The 23,304-nt window shown below is 41.3% G+C and overlaps 1 protein-coding gene across 1 annotated transcript in view; it reads right to left on the reverse strand.

Moving 5' to 3' along the window:
* Positions 1–20,664, reverse strand: part of LOC121510067 (solute carrier family 12 member 2) — a 34,580-nt gene extending 13,916 nt beyond the window's left edge. Inside the window, exons 1-10 of the mRNA XM_041787958.1 lie at positions 19,896–20,664; positions 12,499–12,621; positions 10,580–10,655; positions 8,887–8,982; positions 6,891–7,030; positions 6,693–6,803; positions 4,896–5,004; positions 4,678–4,805; positions 2,553–2,637; positions 2,176–2,324 (exon numbers count right to left, since the gene is read on the reverse strand). Of these exons, the coding sequence (XP_041643892.1) occupies positions 2,176–2,324; positions 2,553–2,637; positions 4,678–4,805; positions 4,896–5,004; positions 6,693–6,803; positions 6,891–7,030; positions 8,887–8,982; positions 10,580–10,655; positions 12,499–12,621; positions 19,896–20,330 (1,452 nt within the window). The 5' untranslated portion in view covers positions 20,331–20,664. The remainder of the gene's footprint in view (positions 1–2,175; positions 2,325–2,552; positions 2,638–4,677; positions 4,806–4,895; positions 5,005–6,692; positions 6,804–6,890; positions 7,031–8,886; positions 8,983–10,579; positions 10,656–12,498; positions 12,622–19,895) is intronic.
* Between the last annotated feature and the right edge of the window lie 2,640 nt (positions 20,665–23,304).

Genomic DNA, 23,304 nt, shown 5'->3' on the forward strand with positions numbered 1-23,304 from the left:
CATGAATCCCAGTATTGAAAGCAGAGAAAATGTTTGACTTTTCTGCTGTGCTATTTGAACTAAAGCAGCTCAGAGAATCTAAAGTGGAGTCCATGCTGCAGATTTTGGGCCTGACTACCCCATCTGAGTAAAGTCAGCAAAGGTCAGATCCTCATAAGTCTAAGGATCATCCAGCCACATTCCCTGAGGTGTGACAAGTGTTAACAGTTTCATCCAGATGGTCAGAGATGCTCCAGTTTGACATCATGACTGGTGGACGGTAAACCACCATCAGTACAGAATGGACTTTAGAAACACTGCCATCAACAATGAGGCTTAACCGATGCTACCGTTAGCATAGCCACAGCGCAGTCTGAGTCCAGCCATTAGCATGTTTCACTCTCACTCGAAAAAGCAGCCAAAAGTCTCCCACTGGTGCTGCTGTAATTAACATTTACCATGGTAAACAGGTACAGCATGTCTTCTTTCCTCTCCAAGTCTGATTTCAGTAATAACAGCAACATGCAGTGAGTGTGCTCACTTTGTACAGTGTCTCCGTCCTCCTGTCTGGGCCTTAAACTTACACTGCAATGGATCAACTGGGTTTGCCTCGAGCCCAGCACTGCAGTGACATTATAACTTCAATAACTGTTCAAAGGTTAGATTTAACTCATGACCGGCGTGTTTTAAGTCCATGAGTCACAGATCCAGGCTGTTACTTTAAACCAGCCCACAAACCCCAAAATAAAGGTCCCAGAGACCGGGGACCCCCACTGTACCTGAAGGTGGTTGAACACAGCCATGCACATTCTAGAATAGCCATGTAGACAAGGCTGCCCTTAAGGGAGGTTAAAGGGGAAGGTTTCTGGGGCCCGGCTGAACTTGGGTCCCATGGAGGTCAGCAAAATCATGGTCCATTGTGAAGTTAAGCTGTGATATCTGTATAATAACCACTCTTATCAAATAAACAAACATGTTTTAGTCTTTTGTGCCTTTTAACTTAAAAACAGAATTAAAATGGGGTAAAAATTGCAAAAATTAGTGGAGATGGTGGTGAAATGGGATATCGAAAGAAGCAGAAATAGGTTAGAAGTGGCAAAAAAATAAGCCAAAAAAAAAAAAAAAGGCAAAAATGGGCATAAAAACTGGTAAAAGGGGATTAAAAACTGGTTGAAATGGGTTTAAAGTGGCAAAATGGGTGGGAAATTTGCTGAAATGGGATGAAAAACTGGTTTAAACTGGTAAGAAAAATAGGTTTACTGAGGCAGAAAAATAGCAGAGATTGGCAGAAATGGGCATAACAAGTGGTTTATAGTGGCAATAACATGTCTACAGAGGCAAGAATTGGTTTAAAAGTGGCAGAAAAAGTGGTCAGAAAGGTAGGAAATTGAAATTGGTTTTTAGTGGCAAATATGTGTTGGAATTGGTAAAAATGTTGAGAGAAAGTGATGAAAACTGGTTCAAATTGGGCAAAATTGGTGTAAAATGGCAAACGCATAATTTAGAAAAATTCAGTTTTGTTAAGGCATCTGGAGACCCTGTCTCAGGGGGGTCCTGACCTCCACATTGAGAACCACTGCTTTAAACAAGGTCAGAGAAGCAGCTGTAAACTCACCGGTACCACTGCTAAAACAAAGTTAAATCACTGATAAATGGAGTATTTCCTTCAAGTTCTTCACAATGAAAGTCAAGAGTTGTTATTTTTCTTTAGTGCTTTACTGTGGATACAGTCTGGAGCAGCTTGACACACCTCAGCAGGAGAGAAATGAAACTTTAAACCACAGATGCAGTTATAAAAGTGAACACAGAGAGACTAAAATCATCATTCTGTGATCTTATAGTCAGACATGACTTCAGTGTGTCATCACAGGTTTGTTTTAGGGGGAGAAGGAGGGATATAACACCTGAACATGCATTTAAATATGTATCTCTCTTCATTTAGTAATACCGGAATATAAGGCCGTTACCATAAAGGGCAAGAAAAAATACTGTGACATTAACTGTAGGCCATATTGCCCAGGCCAAGGCCAGCTGAGTATGCTCTCTGTGGGTCATTGAGTGGATCAATAGCCAATCAGGAAGCAAGCTGACTGAAGGAGGAAGCAAACAAACACAGCCATGGCAACGATAGTAACCACGAAAAAGTGAGATGGATGTCGTAAGCGTCAGCTCCTGGTTTGAGTGTTTGGATCTGACCTGGAAGTCGTTCATCAGGCCGTACTGACAGCCTCCCTCCTTGCAGATAGAAAAGTCGTAGCCCAGCGTGCAGGCGGCGTCCGTACAGTTCACCGTGTCGCTCACTGTGTCGTTGTGGTCACCGGTGGCGTCCCTGACGATGCAAGCACCTTAAATATGACAGAAACAACCCAATTATCAGTGAGTTTTGGCAAAGCATCTTTGCAACCTTGTTGTTCTGTCCTCGAGATGTTTTTTTTTTTTCAGATATCATTTCAGAGTTGGCTAAGTTCATTTTGCATCCCATTTAATCACTTCATCCAACACAGACTGCAAAAACATGACATATCTTACTCTTAAAAGCTCAGGTACATACAGGTATTTAATCCATGTGTTACCTGTAGAGATGGCGACGCCCACATATGTGATTCCTGTGATGAGGATGGCCAGCAGAGTGCCTTTAGGGATCGCTGACTGAGGGTCCTAAAGATGAAGACAGTACAAAGTTTAAATCCTGATCCTCTCAGCCTAAAGCAATTGAAAGACGACAGTAGAGTCTTTCAATTGCTTTGTGTAAGAGCATGTATAGAACTGAGGTAAACACAGAGGCAGAGTTGGGTATCATCAGCATATTAATAAAAGATGTTTGCAGATGGTGGACCCAACGACAGCATGTACTCCGAATAAACTAGAACTACCACAAGGAGTGCAGTAACTGTAGAGTGAAAGGTCAAATCACAGACAGAGGGGACATTTGTGCAGAGTTTGAAGAAATCCTTCAGAGTATTCTTGAGATATCACTTTGACATCTAAGGCACGGGTGTCAAACTCAAGACCCGGGGGCCAGATCCGGGCTGTGTTGCAGTTATACCCGGCCCACCAGATCATATGATGTTTTATTATAACTGGTCCACCAGTATGAGGTCTGCAGATTTCCTCCAGTATAACAATGTTAATTTAACCTTCATGATTTAAAATATCCTTGTTGAGTCATAACAATTAGAAAAAGTGAAAAGTAAAAAATAAATTTATATAAGAAATGGGGAAGAAATTCACATTTTCTCTATATATTTTCAATTTTGCATCTTACAGTTATGACTAAAAGTTATGGTTTTGACTTTTTATTTCAAATTTTAGCCTTCGCAGCTAACAACTTTGGCCTTTTAATCTCATATATTTTCCTTTATGATTAATAATTTTAAATTTTAAATCCTATTTTGACCTTTTAAAATCATGATTTTGACTTTTATCTCACATATTGAGCTTTTTCAACTCCTAACTTTAAATTTTATCTCATTTTTTACCTTAAAAACACGTTATTTTTTATTTTATTTCATATTTTGACATTTGGGACTCATGATTTCAATGTTTACCTCATATTTTGACTGTTAAAAATTATGATTTTTAATTTCATTCCACATATTAACCTTTATCCACTCCTAACTTTACATTTTATCTCTTTTTTCTACCTTAAAATCTCATGATTTTAATTTTTTTAATGTATTTTGACATTTGAAATTCATGAGTTCAATGTGTACTTCATATTTGACTGTTAAAAATTATGATTTTGAATTTTATCTCAGTTTCTGACTTTCAAAATTGATGGTTTCAGTATTCTATCTCATATTTTGCCTTTTAAAAACATTATTTTGACTTTAAATGTCGTGTTTTTACCTTTTAAACTTATTAGTTTAAACTTATTAGTTTATTAGTTTGACTTTTTTATCTCATGATTTTGAGTTTTTAACTTATCATGTTCACCTTTTAATTGCAAAATTATCATCAGTACCAAGTTTTTTACCCCCATGATTTATTTCTGGTGGAAAAAAATACATTTTATGGTTAAATATTGACCCTGTTAAGAATCCGGCCCCTGCTGTGATTGAGTTTGACACCCCTGAACTAAGGGATGAACTTGTGGTACATTTACCTTCACCTCTGACCTCTAAAGTCCAGTCAGTTCAGAGTGGATGTCAATGCAACTTTAACAGGAATTCCCCTAAAGTGTTCTTGAGATTTCACATTCAGAATAGCTGTATAGATGATGGTACAGACGTAAGAATGTCTGGGCATACAACCAAAATACATGAAACCTACTGTGTTTGCTACCAGCAGCACTGAGGCATTTTAGTCTCTATTCTCTCCTTTTGTTGCCATGTTTTTGCCATTTTTGGACCATTTTTGCCACCAGCTACTCATTTTTTTGACACTTCTCACCCATTTTTGCTGCTTTTTGACCATTTTTTTCCACCTTTAATTTGTTTTTAATGCTACTCAAGCCATGTTTGCCACTTTTCACCACTTAGATTGGGCTTTTGCAAAGGTATTTTTCAATAATTTGACTCTTTGGTTGAGCAGGGTTGAGTAACACTGCACTACGATGTTTGAGAAAGCTAGGTTAAAAATGCCTTGCTCCGACAGCATGCAGGAAAAACTTTAAAAAATAAAATGTTCATATTGGGATAGTAATTTCCTCCTCATCTGAGGAGTAAAAATGTGTATAATGTCAGATTAAAAACTCACAGTGAGGTCTCCTGATATGTTCGCTCCAGCCAGGATCCCGGTGGCAGCAGGGAAGAAGATGGCGAACACCGAGAAGAAGGTCTCATCGTCTCGGAAGTCTGGACCCAGGTTCTCTAAGAAGATGGCCGCTAGAGACGGTGAAAACCAAAGTTAATACCATTCAGCAACAATTTTTACTCAAATCCACAGAAAACCAGTGCAAGAGTGTGCAGACTGACTGTTGTAGCCGAAGAATCCCTTTGGCTCTTTGCTCTCTGTCGGCATGAAGGTTCCTATGAAGTAGTTAGCGATGGCTAACAGTAGGATCACCAGGAGGACGATCTGAGCCTGATGGACCGAGACAGAGAGAGAGGACAAGGGAAAGACCAGGATGTGGACTTAGTTTAACTTGCACATGGAAAGATCAGTAAAGCAAAAAGACAAATCTACAGCCATGCAGTAGCTCTGTGGGTCTGGTCGATATTTGTTCATAAACACGTCTTTATGTGATGGTGTGCAGGGTAGCAAGTCAGCCTGACAGGAGGATAAATGTCCAAACCACCTTTAAGGTTGATACACTCTCAAGATCTCCAGACCTGGAAGGCCGAAGATTTTAAGTTCTTGGTCCAGTCTGTGTCATCCTTCCAAGTCCTACCAACCTCTACAGTCGGGTCCTGGTTGACTCGTCCATCTGCCACCTAAAGGCCAAGCTGGACATATCAGCAGCTGCCTGAGGAACTTGGTAGAGGAAAGGTACCACAACCACTTCTTCTGGCTTTAGGTGACCATCTACGCTGCAGCGAGGCACAGCAAACAGCAAGGAGCCACAGCTTTAACCCAACACCCCTAGGGAGCCGCTTTCGTCAGGAGAGACTGTCAGCCTAGGTTCCTTGATATCATAGCTGCTGCCACACCATGGATCCATGATGTCCATGGGTCTAACTCTCGACTGAGCTGAGCGTCTGATGGGGAGACCAGCGGGAGAAGGCTCAGGGGTGGAAAAGATTCAAGTATGCAGACCTGGTAACTGATACCAGCCTGAATAATGGGTTTTAGGGGCTTTGCACGTATGTCTCTTCTCCAGTCTTCGGACTTTGCAGGCTGCAGAAGAGGAAATCCAGCAGGGCCATCCTGGGAGCAGCGGGGAAGGCTTTCCAATGTCTAAAGTCAGACGGGGGTACCACGAGGCAGTGGATGTAGCCTGGACAAAAGTCTGGGTCTGATCGACCCAGGGTGTTGGCCCGGGTGAAAGTGTGCTGCCCTCTAAGGGCATTTATCATCATAACAGTTCTGTATATTGAAGCTGTGCCTTTAAGGTTTGACCTTTTTGGCCTTTCGTGGCTACCGTAGTGTTCTTCCTTTTTGTTTTTTTTAATTAAAACGGTAAAACGAGGAAATCAACTCGGAAAAACAGTTGAATTTTGTTTAATGTTGTTTCTTTTTGTTGTTCTACATGACCGTCCCCTTTCACTTCTATTTGGCTGTTAATGTAAAACAACAACAGGAAAAGACATCAAACAAAATTCAACCATTTTCTAAGTTGGTTTCCTCATTTTACTGTTTTAATTCAGAAAACCAAAAAGGAAAAATGGCGGCTGTTATTTGTTTTTCGATTTGTGTCCAGAATTGGAAAAACAAGTTAAGTTGGCCGTTTACTTGATTTCCAAATGCCCTTTCAAAATAAATTATACTTTGGTAGTCTGACCTCAATAAACGGCCAAACCAAGAAGAGACGGTCTCTCATTTCACAAAGAAATGTTTATCTGCCAAACTAAACCGAACGTTCAGGGAGGGTGGAATAGAAAATGTCTGATGTTAAGATCCAAAACACCCATGGCCCTGAGGTACACCCCTGATGATGTATCGGTGTTTTTACAAAAAGTTCAGGAGATAGAATCAACAAATCAGAGGAATTCATCCTCTGGGGCTCAGGATTCTTCCCTGAAAGCATCAGGATATATTTCTGTCTACATCAGTCAGTGAGGAGTGAAGAGTATGGGGTCCTATTTTACAATGACATACATTTACATTCCTACCTTAGCCTCCCACTCCATCCCAGCCACAGAGATCCCCAGCAGCAGGATGACGGTCAGAGTCCCGACAATACGAATGTCGTTGAGCTCATCGGTCATCAGAGCATCGACATCCTGCAGCATAAACAGAAGCATCAAAATCACTATCAGAGCCCTACGGACAAACAGATGTTTGAATGGTGCGAATGAAATATTTCTCACGTTGAGCATCTCTACGACCGTCTCTGCAAAGCCCACCACGTACATCGCCACAGCCACCGCGTTGGCGAAGGCGAAGATGAGGCCGATGGAGCCTCCAAACTCTGGCCCCAGGCTCCTGGAGATCAGGTAGTACGCTCCACCTAGACAGCAGAGATACACAGTATTAGTGTTTTATTATGTGGCAGTGTTTAAGGACTAGGTACAGTTTTCAGGGACACATCCTGTCGTTTATGGTGCAAACTGGAGTTGCTACATCCATTTTAGTGGTGATTTCAGTCCAGTTCCTCTCTTTTTCAGTTAGATTGTAGTTTGTTGGACGCGTAGAAACACTACAACATGTCCAACAACTTTGTCTTCCATTTCTGATGTCTATCTACATTTATGCTTTAATAGCATGGCCATGGCTGTGTTTGTTGTGCTTCCTCCTTCAGTCAGCTTGTTTCCTGATTGGCTACTGTTATGTTCTACTTCACAAACCAGACTTTACCTGCACAGCTGTCCTCTATGTTCTCCAGACGCAACAGGATTTATTATCGTAACTATTGAACATGTTTGATATTTATGATTTCAAACCGTAGATGATTTTCCAGTCAGCGAGGGTCCAGTTAATCCTGAAATGTCTCATTTCACAGGAATATCTGGGCGGATTGACCCCCATGTTGCCCCAGTGAAGTGATACTCAACGTGTGGCTCTTTTGTGATGATTTGTGGCTCTTTTATGTCTTAATCTGAAATATTATTCTTTTACACTTGGACTTCAGAAATTATCCATTGCAAGTTACATCAGTTTGTTTCACACTTATACAGAAGATTTCATGGTCAAACTTAATTGTCAACCTTGATTTTTTTTTCTCTGTATATTTCCATTGCCCTTCTTTGCAAATTTTTTTTCCACTTTAAATCAATTTATGCTGCTTTAAGCCCATTTTTTAAAACTTCTTTTAGCCACTTTTCAACCATTTTCCCACCTTCTTACAGCTTTTTTTTGCCCATTTTAGTCACTTTTCTCTCATTTTTTGCTGTTTTTTGACCACCTGTAACTCAGTTTTTTGTGATGTTGCACCTTTATTTGCCACTTTTCTCATATTTTTTTTCCATGCTGTGCCTATTTTGCCCCTTTCCCCCATTTTTTGCCACTTTTAATCCATTTCTGCTGCTTGTAGCATATTTTTACCACAACTTTTAACCACGTTTTGACTATTTTTGCATCACACTTTTGCCCTTTTTATGAGTTTTAGCCACTTTTATCCTGTTTTTGCAATTTTTCACCCATTTCAGCTGCCTTTTGCCATTAAATGCCACTCTGACCCCATTTTCCCACCTTTTCACAGCTTTTTTGCCCCTTTAAGTCACTTTCACCACTTAGATTGTGGCTCTTGTGATGGCATGTTTCAACAATTACAGTGTTTAAAAATCTCAGCAAAAACGCTCTCTTGTATGCCCCTAATAATCATGAACATGAAAGCGTCCCCCGATGTCTGGTCCAACCCAGCAGGTCCAGGGTACCCAGCATGTGGTGGGCTGGATGAGGCTCAGGAAAACGGTCCAGGTGTCTGCAGAAGCACAGCTGCCGCTCCCGTTTCCAGCAGCTGACCCTTGACAAAGGAGTCCAGCTGGTACCTCACAAGAGTATAGTCAGACCAGGAGGACCGAGGACCCAGAGACTCTGACTTTCATCTGCATGCTCAGATAATGTGTAATGTGCAAGTCCAAGGCTGCGGTTGATCTCAGCCTCTCGGTCAGCAGACCGATGGATTACTCTGCTAAGGTAGGTGAACCGCTCCACAACTTCTACAATCTCACCAGCGTCCAAGGCGTCCCTGAATATCTGGGTCTTTGTTTTAGTCCAGGAGACGTGCGCTCTTAAAGTTTCAGCCTCCTCGCTCGGCCCCCACTGACCGACCCTGAACCCTCTGTTACTGATGAACACTGAGTGAAACAAATCAGACCAAATGAGCTTTTCAGAATAAAAGCAGGTTCCCAGATGTGGTCTCACCTCCCCGTACGAAGCCGTTGGTAGCTATGGCTGAAGTAGACAGACCGGTGATGGTGGTGACCAGCGTGGCCATCAGAATGATGGCGATGGTCAGTCCTAGAACACAAACAATAAAAACAGACACCTTAAATATCACAGCATTATTTTCCTCTTTTTTCGAATCAAGACCGCAGCGCGATTCCTCCTCCCCCTTCCCCCGCTGGCTTGCTTTCACACTAGCAACATCGAACCGAACCCAGGCCCACTCGCGTATTTACTCAGTCTGAAACAGCAGGTGGAGGTACGCACATAGCTGGTTTACAACCCCGCCAAGGAGGAGAAAGAAGAAGAAGCTACCATGGCAACCACTCAGGTCATGACCTGAGCGAGATGGATGATTAAAATCACTTTTTAAGATGCCAGCAACTTCTCTCTTCATATCTGCACATCTACTACAGCTCAGAGGATTAAATGGGCTGGCGCTGTGCAGATACAGCGGTTTTTGAGGTGACAGGAGACTTTTATTGCCTTTGCACCTCCTCTCACTGACTCCAACTTGTGTTAATCTGTAAGGTGAGTCACAACAGACCGTTTATTGGCTGGATTCTGATGATTTCAGCCCTTTATTGAGGAAAAATCTGAACAAACTGCCACGCTGTGGAAAGAAGTTTAGCTTTTACGATGAAGTCATAAAGCTGGTACAACGCTCTGTCCCGTATCCAGGTGCGGTTGCATTCACATCTCATCAGAACTGTGGCAGAGTCCACTTGAAATGTGCCCGAGACCACCTCCCCTAGTGGACTTGGGCCCGGTGCCAGGGCGTGGTTCGTTTGCATTCCCCCTACCAAAACAAACCCGACTTTGGGCCCAAGTGCACTCGGATCCGGGACTGGGCCCCTAGTGTGAAAGCACCCTAAAGCAATGCTACATGAACCAGAAAGGTCTTCCTCTGACTGACAACAGCCTGACATCTTTCGGTCTCATAAGAGCTGAGGTTTATTCACTGTGTCACACCAGTGAAACCCACTTTCACATTTCAGTAGAGGATAGGTCCACATTTGGGGCCAAAGTCAGCTGTTCAGTGTGAATCCTGTACAACAGAGGACATCTTTAGGCTTCTAAGGGTTTTTGTGCCTTAGGAGCCTCTGCATCCATAGTTCAGGCCTGCATGTGAGCCTTTAAGGCAGCAGCAGGGGCGTAGCACAGGGGGGAAAAGGGTACTGATTACCCAGGACCACAGCAGGGAGGGGCCCTCGAGGAGCCTGCAATAAAAAGTGTGTTTTTATCTATGTTTTTCTTAGTAATTACTGTCATTGAATCAAAAGAAACAAAATGAATGGGTCAACAGACTGACATTTGTATCAAATAGACTAAAATAAAATCTTGGGGGGGGGGGCTCCTCCTTTAAAAATGTCCAAATGGTATAGCCCAGCGCTGGGAAACAATGCAAGTGAATTCAATTTATCCACAGTAAAAATACTGCTCATAAATGGGGAAATTAAGCTTAAAAAATACATTAACATGAAAATATATTTGTAAAAAACGATGCAACATTTGTTCTTGGCTAGCCAGTTAAGGGGGGCCTGTGTGATATTCTTTCTGGGGGTCCAAAATCCCTAGCTACGCCCCTGGTAGGAGGAGGAGGGTCTATTTGGATTTACTCAAGTCAAACCAAAGATCGTGCTGCTGCTGATGAAAAATGTCTTAAACCCACCGATTCCAGCCTGTCCAACGATCCAGGACATTCTGATGAAGAGCATCACACCCCAGATATTCAGCATACAGCGGATCTGGAACATCAGAAACGACAGGGTTGTTTAGTCCTGCCATCTGATCAATAAAACTAAAACAGGCCGTCTTCCTCCCTGTGGTGAATAAAACCTAATCAGATTACCCTGACATTTCTAACAAACATTAAAGACCCTGTAAACGTGAAAACTCTGAGATCTGGCTGGGTTTAATGTGGGCGGGGCCAATATGTGGGCTATGACCCCGCCCCTCTAACACTGCAATATAAAATTAAATGCTGTTAAATGCTGTTTTTTTGTTCATTGTGAGGTAAATTTGCCAAATCTATCAGCCACAGTGGTCTATGGATCATTCAAAGCAGGGGTGTCAAACTCAATCACAGCAGGGACACAAAAACTTGGGTCTAACCTGAGAGCCTACCAGGGTCAATATTTAACCATAAAATGTCGACCTTATTTTCACCAGAAATGAATTATGGGGGTTAAAAACTTGGCACTGATGATGAATGAATTTGCGATTAAAAGGTAAACATAATTTAAAAACTCAAAATCTGAGATAAAAAGTCAAACTTATAAAGTTAAAAGGTAAAAACATGACATTTAAAGTTAAAATAATGTTTTTAAAAGGAAAACTATGAGATAAAAGTAAAAAATCATGATTTTAAAGGGTCAAAACACTGAGATGAAATTAAAAATCATGAGTTTTAACAGTCAAAATATGAGGTAAACATCGAAATCATGAGTTTCAAATGTAAAATATGAAAAAACATCAAAAATCACGTGTTTTTAAGGTAAAAATTTAGATAAAAGTTAGAGTTAGATGTTGAGAAAGGTCAAACATGAGATAAAAATCAAAATCATGATTTTTCAAAGGTCAAAAAACTGAGATCAAATTAAAGATCATGATTTTTAACAGTCAAAATATGAGGTAAACATCGAAATCATGAGTTTCAAGTGTAAAATATGAAATAAACTCAAAAATCATTCGTTTTTAAGGCAAAAAATTTAGATCAAAGTTAAAGTTAGGAGTTAAAAATGGTCAATACATGAGATAAAAGTCAAAATCTTGATTTTAAAAGGTAAAAAAAACAGAGATAAAATTAAAAATCATGAGTATCAAAGGGAAAAAATGAGATAATAGCAACATCGTGACTTTTAAAGGTCAAATTAGTATTTAGAATTTAAAATTATAAATCTAAAAGGTTAAAATATGAAATAAAAAGTCAAAACCATAAGTTTTAGTCATAACTGTGAAATGCAAAATTGAAAATAAAGAGAAAACACAAATTTCTTTCCCACATTCCTGACTTTTTATCAAATTATTTTTACTGTTTACTTTTTCAAATTTTTATGACTCAACAAGGATATTATAAATCATCAAGGTTAGTTTACATTTTTATACTGGAGGAAATCTGCAGACCTCATACTGGTGGACCAGTTCTAATGAAGATATCATATGATCTGGTGGACTGGGTATAACTGTTTCAGGGTCCAGATTTGGCCCCCGGGCCTTGGGTTTGACATCCCTGATTTAAAGCATCAGAACAGAGATTTGAGCCGGAAACAGACTTTGTCCTCTTCTGGCACAGAGCCAGGCAGCTGCGCTCTGATCATCAGGTCAACATTCAGATTGAAACATTTTTAAATCTGAGAGGATCATAGTTCTCCTGAGTGGGCGTGGCTTCAGCTCATCCAACAGACACACCCACACCATCCTGGAGCAGATTTTACTGACTCATTTTTCATGATTTTGAAGCTTAATTTCATAAACTTGGAGATGTTTTAGTTGACTAAAATTAGATTTAGGGGTTCATGACACAGTGACCTGTCATACAACAAACCTAAATACAGATTCATTTTCACTCTACAGGGTCTTTAAACTCACCAAGACTCCTTTGACCCAGCCAAACTTGACCGTCCCTCCTTTCCCCTCCTTCGCCGCCAACGCCGCCGCCTCCTCTGCTGCTGACGGCTCCTCTCCATTGGCTAGACCGTCCTCAAACGGCTCCTGACGACCAATCACAGCAGAAAGCTTAGGTGACAGCTTCATGGACGATTTTATCATCAAAGTTCACATTTATTTTTCTCCCTCATTTATAGTGAAATTATACTGGGGCCTCTAGTAGCTGTAGTATTTAGGACGCAGGGAAAGTGACGTCAGGTTTTTAAGTTCAAGTAAAACTTTCACTGAAGGTGGGTCAGACAATTTAAAAAAACTCGACTGTACAAGGAGTTTCTCATAAACTCAGGGAAGTTTGTCAGGATCTTATGAAATGTCATAAAAAGTTTATTCATGCCTTGCAAAGACTCTCTGGTCGCTCCATACATTCCTGCTCATTATTCCGACCACACAGTCATGTTTAATGTACGCTGTAGAGGTCGAGGCCTCGCTGGGTTACTAACCAGTCAGACTAGAGGCTGATGATAGTTTACGCTTATTTTAGAGGAAATGTTATTTCTCCTGTGTGATTGGCTGAAATCGTCAGTGTGCACTATGACCTTATGTTTCTGTGACGTGACCAAGCGTCCTCCTGTCAGGACTCTCTCTGCTGTACAGTCCTGGTCTATGTGACACCTAGAAGAGAGTGGGATGGCTGCAGGGTCATGAGAGGCTGCATTGTGTTTGTGTGCTGCTCATGCCTTCAGTGCTGTCACTGAGCCCACTCAGGGTCTCTGAGACCTGGGTCAGTGGATTATTTTCTGTAGCTCTGATAAACAGAGTCCAGTCAGACGGTGAAAACTAGAACTAATGCAGAGTGGTTTTAAGTCTTTGAAGGTCTTGGACAGTGAATCATGAGCCTTCTCACATATTTACTGTCTTTGTTTAGAGTTGTATGCAAATCAGGAAACGTGACGCAGCACGAAACAAAACATAAGACACCGTCTGCAGCCGATGCAACAACATCTAGTACTAATACTTCTATACTCTACAGCAGGGGTTCTCAACCTGGGGGTCGGGACCCCCTTAGGGGTCGTGAGACACTAAGAGGGGGTCTCCAGGTTCCCTAAAAAAAACTAAGAATATTTTTCAAATTCCTCTGTTGCCACTTCACACCAATTGAGCCAAATTTTAACCAGTTTCATCATTTTTTTCCCCACAAATTTTTAACACATTTTTACCATTTAACACTTATTTTTTCACCATTTAAAATCCTTTCCCCCACTTTTTTCTGCCTGTTTTTGCCACTTCTGAACCAATTCTTGCCACATAAGCTTAATGCTGCCTCTGTTGACCCATTATTGCCTCTATTAACCCCATTTTACCACTTTTTATGCAAAATCTTTCCATTTTTAACCACATTTCACTATCTGATATAACCATTTTTGCCAGTTTGACCAATTTCTGCCAATATCTGCTTATTTTTATTTCTCAGTTGGCACTATTTTGCCAGTTTATATGTTTTTTTCCCATTTCACCAGATTTCCAGTCATTTTAGCCCATTTAAAGCCTTTTCAGCCACTTTTTAATTCCCTTTTACCACTATTTATGCTGATTTTTGCCTTGTTTTGGTTATATTTTGCCACTCTTATTTTTTTTTTGCCACTTCTAACCCATTTCTGCTACTTGTATGATCAAATTTTACCACATTTTGCCACTTCTCACCAATTTAGCTAAACTTTAACCAGTTTTCATCATTTTTTTCCCCACAAATTTTTAAACACATTCTTGCCATTTAAAACTTATTTTTGCCATTTTAAACCCTTTCCACCACTTTTTTTCTGCCTGTTTTTGCCACTTCTGAACCAATTCTTGCCACATAAGCTTAATGTTGACCCATTATTGCCACTATTAACCTCATTTTACTACTTTTTATGCCCAATTTTTCCCATTTTAACATTTCACTATCTGATATGACCATTTTTCCCAATTTGACCAATTTCTGCCAATTCTGACCATTTTTTATTTCTCAGTTGACAGTTTTTTGCCAGTTTATATAGATTTTTCTTCCCATTTCACCAGATTTCCACCTATTTTTTCCAATTTAAAGCCTTTTTAGCTATTTTTTATTTCCCCTTTACCACTATTTATGCCCATTTTTGGCACTGTAACCCATTTCTGACACTTTTAAGATCCAATTTCACCACCTTTTCTACCATTTTTTTCCATTATTAACCAGATTTATTCATTTATCTTTTTAACAAAATAGATTTACATTTATAAGAAGGCTATATACTACACAAACAATAAAAAGAGACTTGTTCCATTGATAAGAGTGGTTAATTTTTCAGGTTAAATATAAAATATGGATATCACAGCTTAACTTAAATGTTTCAGATCATCAAATAATTCTAATATTAGACAAAGATAACCTGAGTAAATACAAAAGTCAGTTTTTAAATGATGATTTTATTTATTAAGGGTAAATCCATCCAATCCTACCTGGTCCTATGTGGAAAAGTCATTACCCCTAACCTTAACAGCTGGTTGTTCCAACTTTGGTGTTTGTGATAACTGTCAGTGAGTCTTTCTCACCATTGTGGAGGAATGTTGTCCCATTCTTCTTTAGAGAGTAGTTTTGCTTCAGCCACATTGGAGGGTTTTCATGTTTAAGGTCCTGCCACAGCAGCTCATTCAGATCTAAGTCCAGACTTTGACTAGACCACTCACGAACCTTCATCTACTTTTTAGTCCATTCAGAGGTGGACTTGCTGGTGTGTTTGGGATCATGGTCCTGCTCCATAACCCCAGTGGTCTTCAGCTTGAGGTCATGAATTCATGGTTCATGGTTTGATGAAATGCTGTGTTAGTTTGACTCCAGATGTAGCGGGACACACTCCTTCCAGTGAGCGTCACTTTAGTCTGGTGAGTCTAGAGAACATTTTCCCAGAAGTCTCGGGGATAATCAGGATGTTTTTAGTCAAATGTGAGACGAGCCTATGCACTATGAACTCTCCCATGATGCCGTTGTTGCCCAGTCTCTTTCTGATTGTTGAGTCATGAACTCTGACCTTAACTGAGTCAGTGAGGCCTGCAGGTCTTTGGATGTTGTTCTGGGTTTTTCTGGGACCTCCTGGATGAGTCATCCATGTTCTCTTGGAGTCTGGGAAGGTACATCACTGTTCACAGTTTTCTCCATTTGTGGATAATGGCTCTCAGTGTGGTTGGCTGGAGTCCCAAAGCCTCTGAAAGACTGATAGATGTCAGTGACTTTGTTTCTCATCTGTTCTTGAGTTTCTTTAGACGTTCCATGATGTGTTGGAGATCTTTTAGCCTACTTCACTGTCAGACAGGTTCTATTTAAGGGTTTTACTCATTTAGCAGGTCTGACAGTAATCAGGTCTGAGTATGGATAGTCAATCTGAACTCAGCTTTATAAAAAATGTGGTTAATCACAGTTAAATCATGATTTAAAAAGGGGGGAATGACTTTTCCACACAGGGCCAGGTAGGTCTGGATGGATTTTTTTCCCTTAATAAACTAAATCATCATTCAAAAACTGACTTTTGTATTTACTCAGGTTATCTTTGACTAATATTAGAATTAGTTTGATGATCTGAAACTTTAAAGTGTGACAAATATGCAGAAAGTATGAAATCAGAAAGGACATAAAATGTTGTTTCACAGCGCTATAGGCAAAAATTCTAACCTGACACGGCAGATAGATTAGTTTCACACATCCATCTGGGAAAGCTTCAATAGGAATCATTTAGGAAAAGGCAGAGGCTTTGAAAAAAACTCGGAGTGTGATTGGATGAACGTTCTGTCTGTCACATCTCTACAGGCCAATCAGAGCAACAAAACACGACGTAGCTGCTATCGAGCTGCGCGTGCCCAGCTACTGAGGAATAATGAAACATGGCAACTATAGACGTGTCAGTACTCGACTTTTGTGGTTGTTGAAAGAAAACAACTCACTGCTGTTCTTTGTTCTTCTTTTAACAAAGAAATGTCGTCAAGTTCTGATAAAACTGGCGCTTTAGCAGCATCCACGCCAATCTCTTCTTCCATAACTGCACCAGCTCTTGCTGCTGCTTGTTTACGCCACGACTCTGCTGCACCTGAAAGTACTGCCCCTTGTCGCTGATTGGTCCTGTCACTTTCTAACCAACGGTGCAGACGGGAGCGTTGCAAGATGGATTCACCAGTGAGAATCAAGGAAACGGGCGTATCCATCTGCTTTGCAAAGTTACAAAAATGAAGAATTCATTCAAATGTTTTACCAGGAGGCTCATTTATCTTAACAGTTCACCCTCTAAACCCTTTCCTGTTATGGTGTGTTTTAAAGATTTAAACAAGTTCAAAGTCACTTCTATCATTTTTGTCCTCTTTACTCCTGACATTAAAACACGAACCTGCTGCTGTGGTTGTGAACATTAAACATGAACCTGCTGCTGCGGTTGTGAACATTAAAACACGAACCTGCTGCTGTGGTTGTGAACATTAAACATGAACCTGCTGCTGTGGTTGTGAACATTAAAACACGAACCTGCTGCTGTGGTTGTGAACATTAAACATGAACCTGCTGCTGTGGTTGTGAACATTAAACATGAACCTGATGCTGTGGTTGTGAACATTAAACATGAACCTGATGCTGTGGTTGTGAACATTAAACATGAACCTGCTGCTGTGGTTGTTAACATTAAACATGAACCTGCTGCTGTGGTTGTGAACATTAAACATGAACCTGCTGCTGTGGTTGTGAACATTAAACATGAACCTGCTGCTGTGGTTGTGAACATTAAACATGAACCTGCTGCTGTGGTTGTTAACATTAAACATGAACCTGCTGCTGTGGTTGTTAACATTAAACATGAACCTGCTGCTGTGGTTGTGAACATTAAACATGAACCTGCTGCTGTGGTTGTGAACATTAAACATGAACCTGATGCTGTGGTTGTGAACATTAAACATGAACCTGATGCTGTGGTTGTGAACATTAAACATGAACCTGCTGCTGTGGTTGTTAACATTAAACATGAACCTGCTGCTGTGGTTGTGAACATTAAACATGAACCTGCTGCTGTGGTTGTGAACATTAAACATGAACCTGATGCTGTGGTTGTGAACATTAAACATGAACCTGCTGCTGTGGTTGTGAACATTAAACATGAACCTGCTGCTGTGGTTGTGAACATTAAACATGAACCTGCTGCTGTGGTTGTGAACATTAAACATGAACCTGCTGCTGTGGTTGTGAACATTAAAACATGAACCTGCTGCTGTGGTTGTGAACATTAAACATGAACCTGCTGCTGTGGTTGTGAACATTAAACATGAACCTGCTGCTGTGGTTGTGAACATTAAACATGAACCTGCTGCTGTGGTTGTTAACATTAAACATGAACCTGCTGCTGTGGTTGTTAACATTAAACATGAACCTGCTGCTGTGGTTGTGAACATTAAACATGATCCTGCTGCTGTGGTTGTTAACATTAAACATGAACCTGCTGCTGTGGTTGTTAACATTAAACATGAACCTGCTGCTGTGGTTGTTAACATTAAACATGAACCTGATGCTGTGGTTGTGAACATTAAACATGAACCTGATGCTGTGGTTGTGAACATTAAACATGAACCTGCTGCTGTGGTTGTTAACATTAAACACGAACCTGCTGCTGTGGTTATCAACATTATACATGAACCTGCTGCTGTGGTTGTGAACATTGAACATGAACCTGCTGCTGTGGTTGTGAACATTAAACATGAACCTGCTGCTGTGGTTATCAACATTAAACATGAACCTGCTGCTGTGGTTGTGAACATTAAACATGAACCTGCTGCTGTGGTTGTGAACATTAAACATGAACCTGCTGCTGTGGTTGTGAACATTAAACATGAACCTGCTGCTGTGGTTGTTAACATTAAACATGAACCTGCTGCTGTGGTTGTGAACATTAAACATGAACCTGCTGCTGTGATTGTGAACATTAAAACATGAACCTGCTGCTGTGATTGTGAACATTAAAACATGAACCTGCTGCTGTGATTGTGAACATTAAAACATGAACCTGCTGCTGTGATTGTGAACATTAAAACATGAACCTGCTGCTGTGATTGTGAACATTAAACATGAACCTGCTGCTGTGGTTGTGAACATTAAACATGAACCTGCTGCTGTGGTTGTGAACATTAAACATGAACCTGCTGCTGTGGTTGTGAACATTAAACATGAACCTGCTGCTGTGGTTGTGAACATTAAACATGAACCTGCTGCTGTGGTTGTGAACATTAAACATGAACCTGCTGCTGTGGTTGTGAACATTAAACATGAACCTGCTGCTGTGATTGTGAACATTAAACATGAACCTGCTGCTGTGGTTGTTAACATTAAACATGAACCTGCTGCTGTGGTTGTTAACATTAAACATGAACCTGCTGCTGTGATTGTTAACATTAAACATGAACCTGCTGCTGTGGTTGTGAACATTAAACATGAACCTGCTGCTGTGGTTGTGAACATTAAACATGAACCTGCTGCTGTGGTTGTTAACATTAAACATGAACCTGCTGCTGTGGTTGTTAACATTAATCATGAACCTGCTGCTGTGGTTGTGAACATTAAACATGAACCTGCTGCTGTGGTTGTGAACATTAAACATGAACCTGCTGCTGTGATTGTTAACATTAAACATGAACCTGCTGCTGTGATTGTTAACATTAAACATGAACCTGCTGCTGTGGTTGTTAACATTAAACATGAACCTGCTGCTGTGGTTGTGAACATTAAACATGAACCTGCTGCTGTGGTTGTGAACATTAAACATGAACCTGCTGCTGTGGTTGTGAACATTAAACATGAACCTGCTGCTGTGGTTGTGAACATTAAACATGAACCTGCTGCTGTGGTTGTGAACATTAAACATGAACCTGCTGCTGTGGTTGTGAACATTAAACATGAACCTGCTGCTGTGGTTGTGAACATTAAACATGAACCTGCTGCTGTGGTTGTTAACATTAAACATGAACCTGCTGCTGTGGTTGTGAACATTAAACATGAACCTGCTGCTGTGGTTGTGAACATTAAACATGAACCTGCTGCTGTGGTTGTGAACATTAAACATGAACCTGCTGCTGTGGTTGTGAACATTAAACATGAACCTGCTGCTGTGGTTGTGAACATTAAACATGAACCTGCTGCTGTGGTTGTGAACATTAAACATGAACCTGCTGCTGTGGTTGTGAACATTAAACATGAACCTGCTGCTGTGGTTGTGAACATTAAACATGAACCTGCTGCTGTGGTTGTGAACATTAAACATGAACCTGCTGCTGTGGTTGTGAAAGGTGACCTGAAGCCACATCCAGTAATGGTGGATTAGTTTGTGTGTTTTGGGTTTTACTTTGTCCAGTTCGTCGTGCAGCTCGGACAGGGACGGTCTGGTCAGCTTCTCTCCGAACTGCCCGGCGGTCTGTCGGTAGAAGTCGATGTTCGGCACTGCGTCGATGGTGTTGTGTCCAAAGGTCCTCATGTAGTAGGTGTTGGAGTGGGTGTCTGAGATGTGCGTGTGGCCTGTGCCTGTTGAATGGAGGCTGACTGAGTCGATCTTGGTCGTGTCAGGCTCGTGGAGGACATCAGGAGGGAGGCCGATGTCTGAATCCATGAAGCCCACCGACCTGGACCGGGCTTTGGTCTCCTCGGAGGGCTCGGATTCATCGGTGGGGGCAAGGACAGGAGGAGCTGGGGGAGCAGGGGGAGCAGGGGTGGATGATGCTTCTGTCACTACATCCACCTGGAAGCGTCCTCCGCTCCCCAGGGACGGTTTCTGACCCGACATGTCCACGAATGTAGACGTTTAATCCCGTCCAAAGAGTCACTGACGCACCGAGAGACAAACGGCTACCGTGAGATCAACACCAGCTCCGGAACCTGCAGGGTGTCCATGCAGCAGCGCAGCATTTATCTCAAAGTAGGCAAACCGGAGTCCAAATCAAACAGTCAGATGTAACAGTTCCACTCAAACAGTAAAAAAAAGGGGTCTTCCTCCAAACTGTGCGCACCAGGACGCGCGCCAAGGATCCGTGCGTAAACGACACCAACTCTCACCTTTTGACTCCGTGTCCCTCTCTGCCTCTCTCTCTGTTTCTCCGTCTGTCCATCCACGAGTTGGCGGCGTGTCGTCCCCTCAGATGTCAGCCCAACTCAAACGATTTATTGTCATCTCTCTCTTTCTCTCTCTCTCTCTCCTCCTCTTGCTTGACGCTCGAGACATCCCAGCATGTCAGGAACCCGGCGGAGAGGAGGAGGAGGAGGAGGGAGACATGGATCGGTGTCCGTTACGCACCAAACTTTGGCACGCGTCCTGACAGAGAAGACACAAGACGGGGGGCAGAGATAGGGGTGGTCTGAGTCATGGAGGGGCAACAACCAGAAAGTGGCTAGTAGCCAAATAACCAACAGTACCTCAGCAGCTCTTAGAAGAGCATCAGAACATAAAATCAAAGTTCTTCTGGCACTTATCAGATATTCTGATGTATTTCAGTCATTTTACCACACAGTAACGTTGTTCACTGGTCCAGTGTGTCTGTTGGCAGTGATGGACTCAGGATGTTTGAGGGACCGGGGCAACAGTGATAAAAAGGACACCTGCTGTGGGCAAAAAGTCATCAAACATTTATAGTGAAATAGTTAGAGGTCCTGGTTAAGATCTGAAGTTAAACCTACAGCATCTCTGCAAAAAAAAAAAAACAAAAAAAAAAAAAACAGAACAAAACATGAGAATAGGAACAAAGATAGACAAGGGAGGATGTCAGTGAAAATGGACTTTATAGCAGGAAGCTTACGGCACTTTAATGCATTTTCTCCACTCTTAGACACAGTGAGAGGACTCCTTACCCACTGGAATAGCAAGTTTATCATGTAAGGTCCCAAGAAAACCTAAACACTCTTTGTCACAAACACTTAGAGGAAATTTAAGAGGACACTAAGACAGATTTTGTCCACATAGACGAGACTGAGATGGCACTTTATAAATAATGTCCACTTAGAAGACACTAAAGAAGGCAACTTTGTCAAGTTTTGTCCACTAAGAATGCACTTTCCAGCATATTTATCCACTTAGAGGATACTTAGGAGGATGCTTTATAAAATTTATTCCACACAAAGGGCACTTAAGAGGGCACTTATCAAATTCTGTCCACTTAGAGGACACTTAAGAGGGCACTTTGTCCACTAAGAATGCACTTTCCAGCATATTTATCCACTTAGAGGATACTTAGGAGGATGCTTTATAAAATTTATTCCACACAGAGGACACTTAAGAGGGCACTTTGTCAAATTCTGTCCTCTTAGAGGACACTTTGTCAAAATTTATTTACTTAAAGGGCTCTTAAGAGGACACTTTATCAAGTTGTGTCCACTTAGAGGACACTGTCAAATTTAGTCGACCTAGAGGACCTTTACAAGGGCACTTTGGCAAATTTTGCACACATAAAAGCACCAAAGGAAGCACTTACTGGTGTTTTTTTTTTTTTTTTACCACAGTGGCACACAAGAGGGGTGATGGTCCCCCTGCCCCAGCACAATCTATAGGGATCTACTGAACTTTCACCAGCTTGACACAAAGACATTTGGGGTTTTTGAAGGGCTTGGATCTAGATGTTGTGGCCAGAGATCTTTCACAGGGACTTCTTTGGTTAATTAAAATGTATTTTGATGCCTTTTTAGTCACTCTGGGCCCATTGTTTTTTATTTTAGACATGAAGAGGCAGAAAATATCTGAGGGGGAGCATGTCAGCTCAGAGGAGTCACTTGTTGCACGAGTCCTTTAACGGGACCATCCTGGGCCATTCTTGATTCTTGTTCCACCACCAACCAACGGATGTGTGTCTCATTCTGACTTTCTAGTTCATTTTAGATGCACTGTTTATTTGATTCACAGTCATAATGACTGTATATTAAGGCTTTATGGAGAACTAGACCCCTGCTGATCCTCTGCCTTCTCCTGATCATAAAAACACTCCATGGAAAGAGATTTAACCTCCGAACGTTCAGGAAATACTTGTTTTAAATTGACTTCAGTGAATTAAAGTAAACCAAAGACCATCCACCTGATGATTGCATGCCTCATTTTCTGTTCTAGAATTAAAGATTTAAGCCAAACTTAAACCCTGACAGAAACACAGAAAACTAAAGCATATAGCCTGTGTGTCTGTGTGGGTGTGTGTGTGTGTGTGTGTGTGTGTGTGTGTGTGTGTGTGTGTCATGTATGAAGCTACAGTGCATGTTCATGTACATTTGTGAGCCTGTAACAGAAAACAAAGACATTGGTCATCAGTGCTGCTGGTGACACACTGAGACATTCTCACAGAGGCGTGTGTGTGTAGCATCATTAGCATGCAGAACAACGGCTGCTCTCTTTGTCCGGCTGCTTGAAGCTGGAGCCAAACAGAGGACAATAAACCAGGAGCACAATGACAGGAACCGCTCTAACAGCTCAGAGTTAACGTAATGAGGAAACATGATGCACTTATAACGTTCACAGCTGTCTAGCATTTATACTACTGGTACTACAACCACAGTTCCAAAAAAGCTGGGACACTACGTAAAATAAATAATATGAGAAGTCAATGTTTGTCAGATCTCATAAACCCATGTTTGATTCAAAACAGAACAGAAACAACAGATCAGACGTTAAACTGAGACATTTTAACATCTCAGGAGAAATATCAGCTCATTTTAGATTTGATGGCAGCAACACATCTCAAAAAAGTAGGGACAGGGCCATGTTTACCACTGAGAAGAATGTTGTC

This window comes from Cheilinus undulatus, linkage group 5, assembly GCF_018320785.1.
Source record: "Cheilinus undulatus linkage group 5, ASM1832078v1, whole genome shotgun sequence".
In the NCBI taxonomy this organism is placed as follows: Eukaryota; Metazoa; Chordata; class Actinopteri; order Labriformes; family Labridae; genus Cheilinus; species Cheilinus undulatus.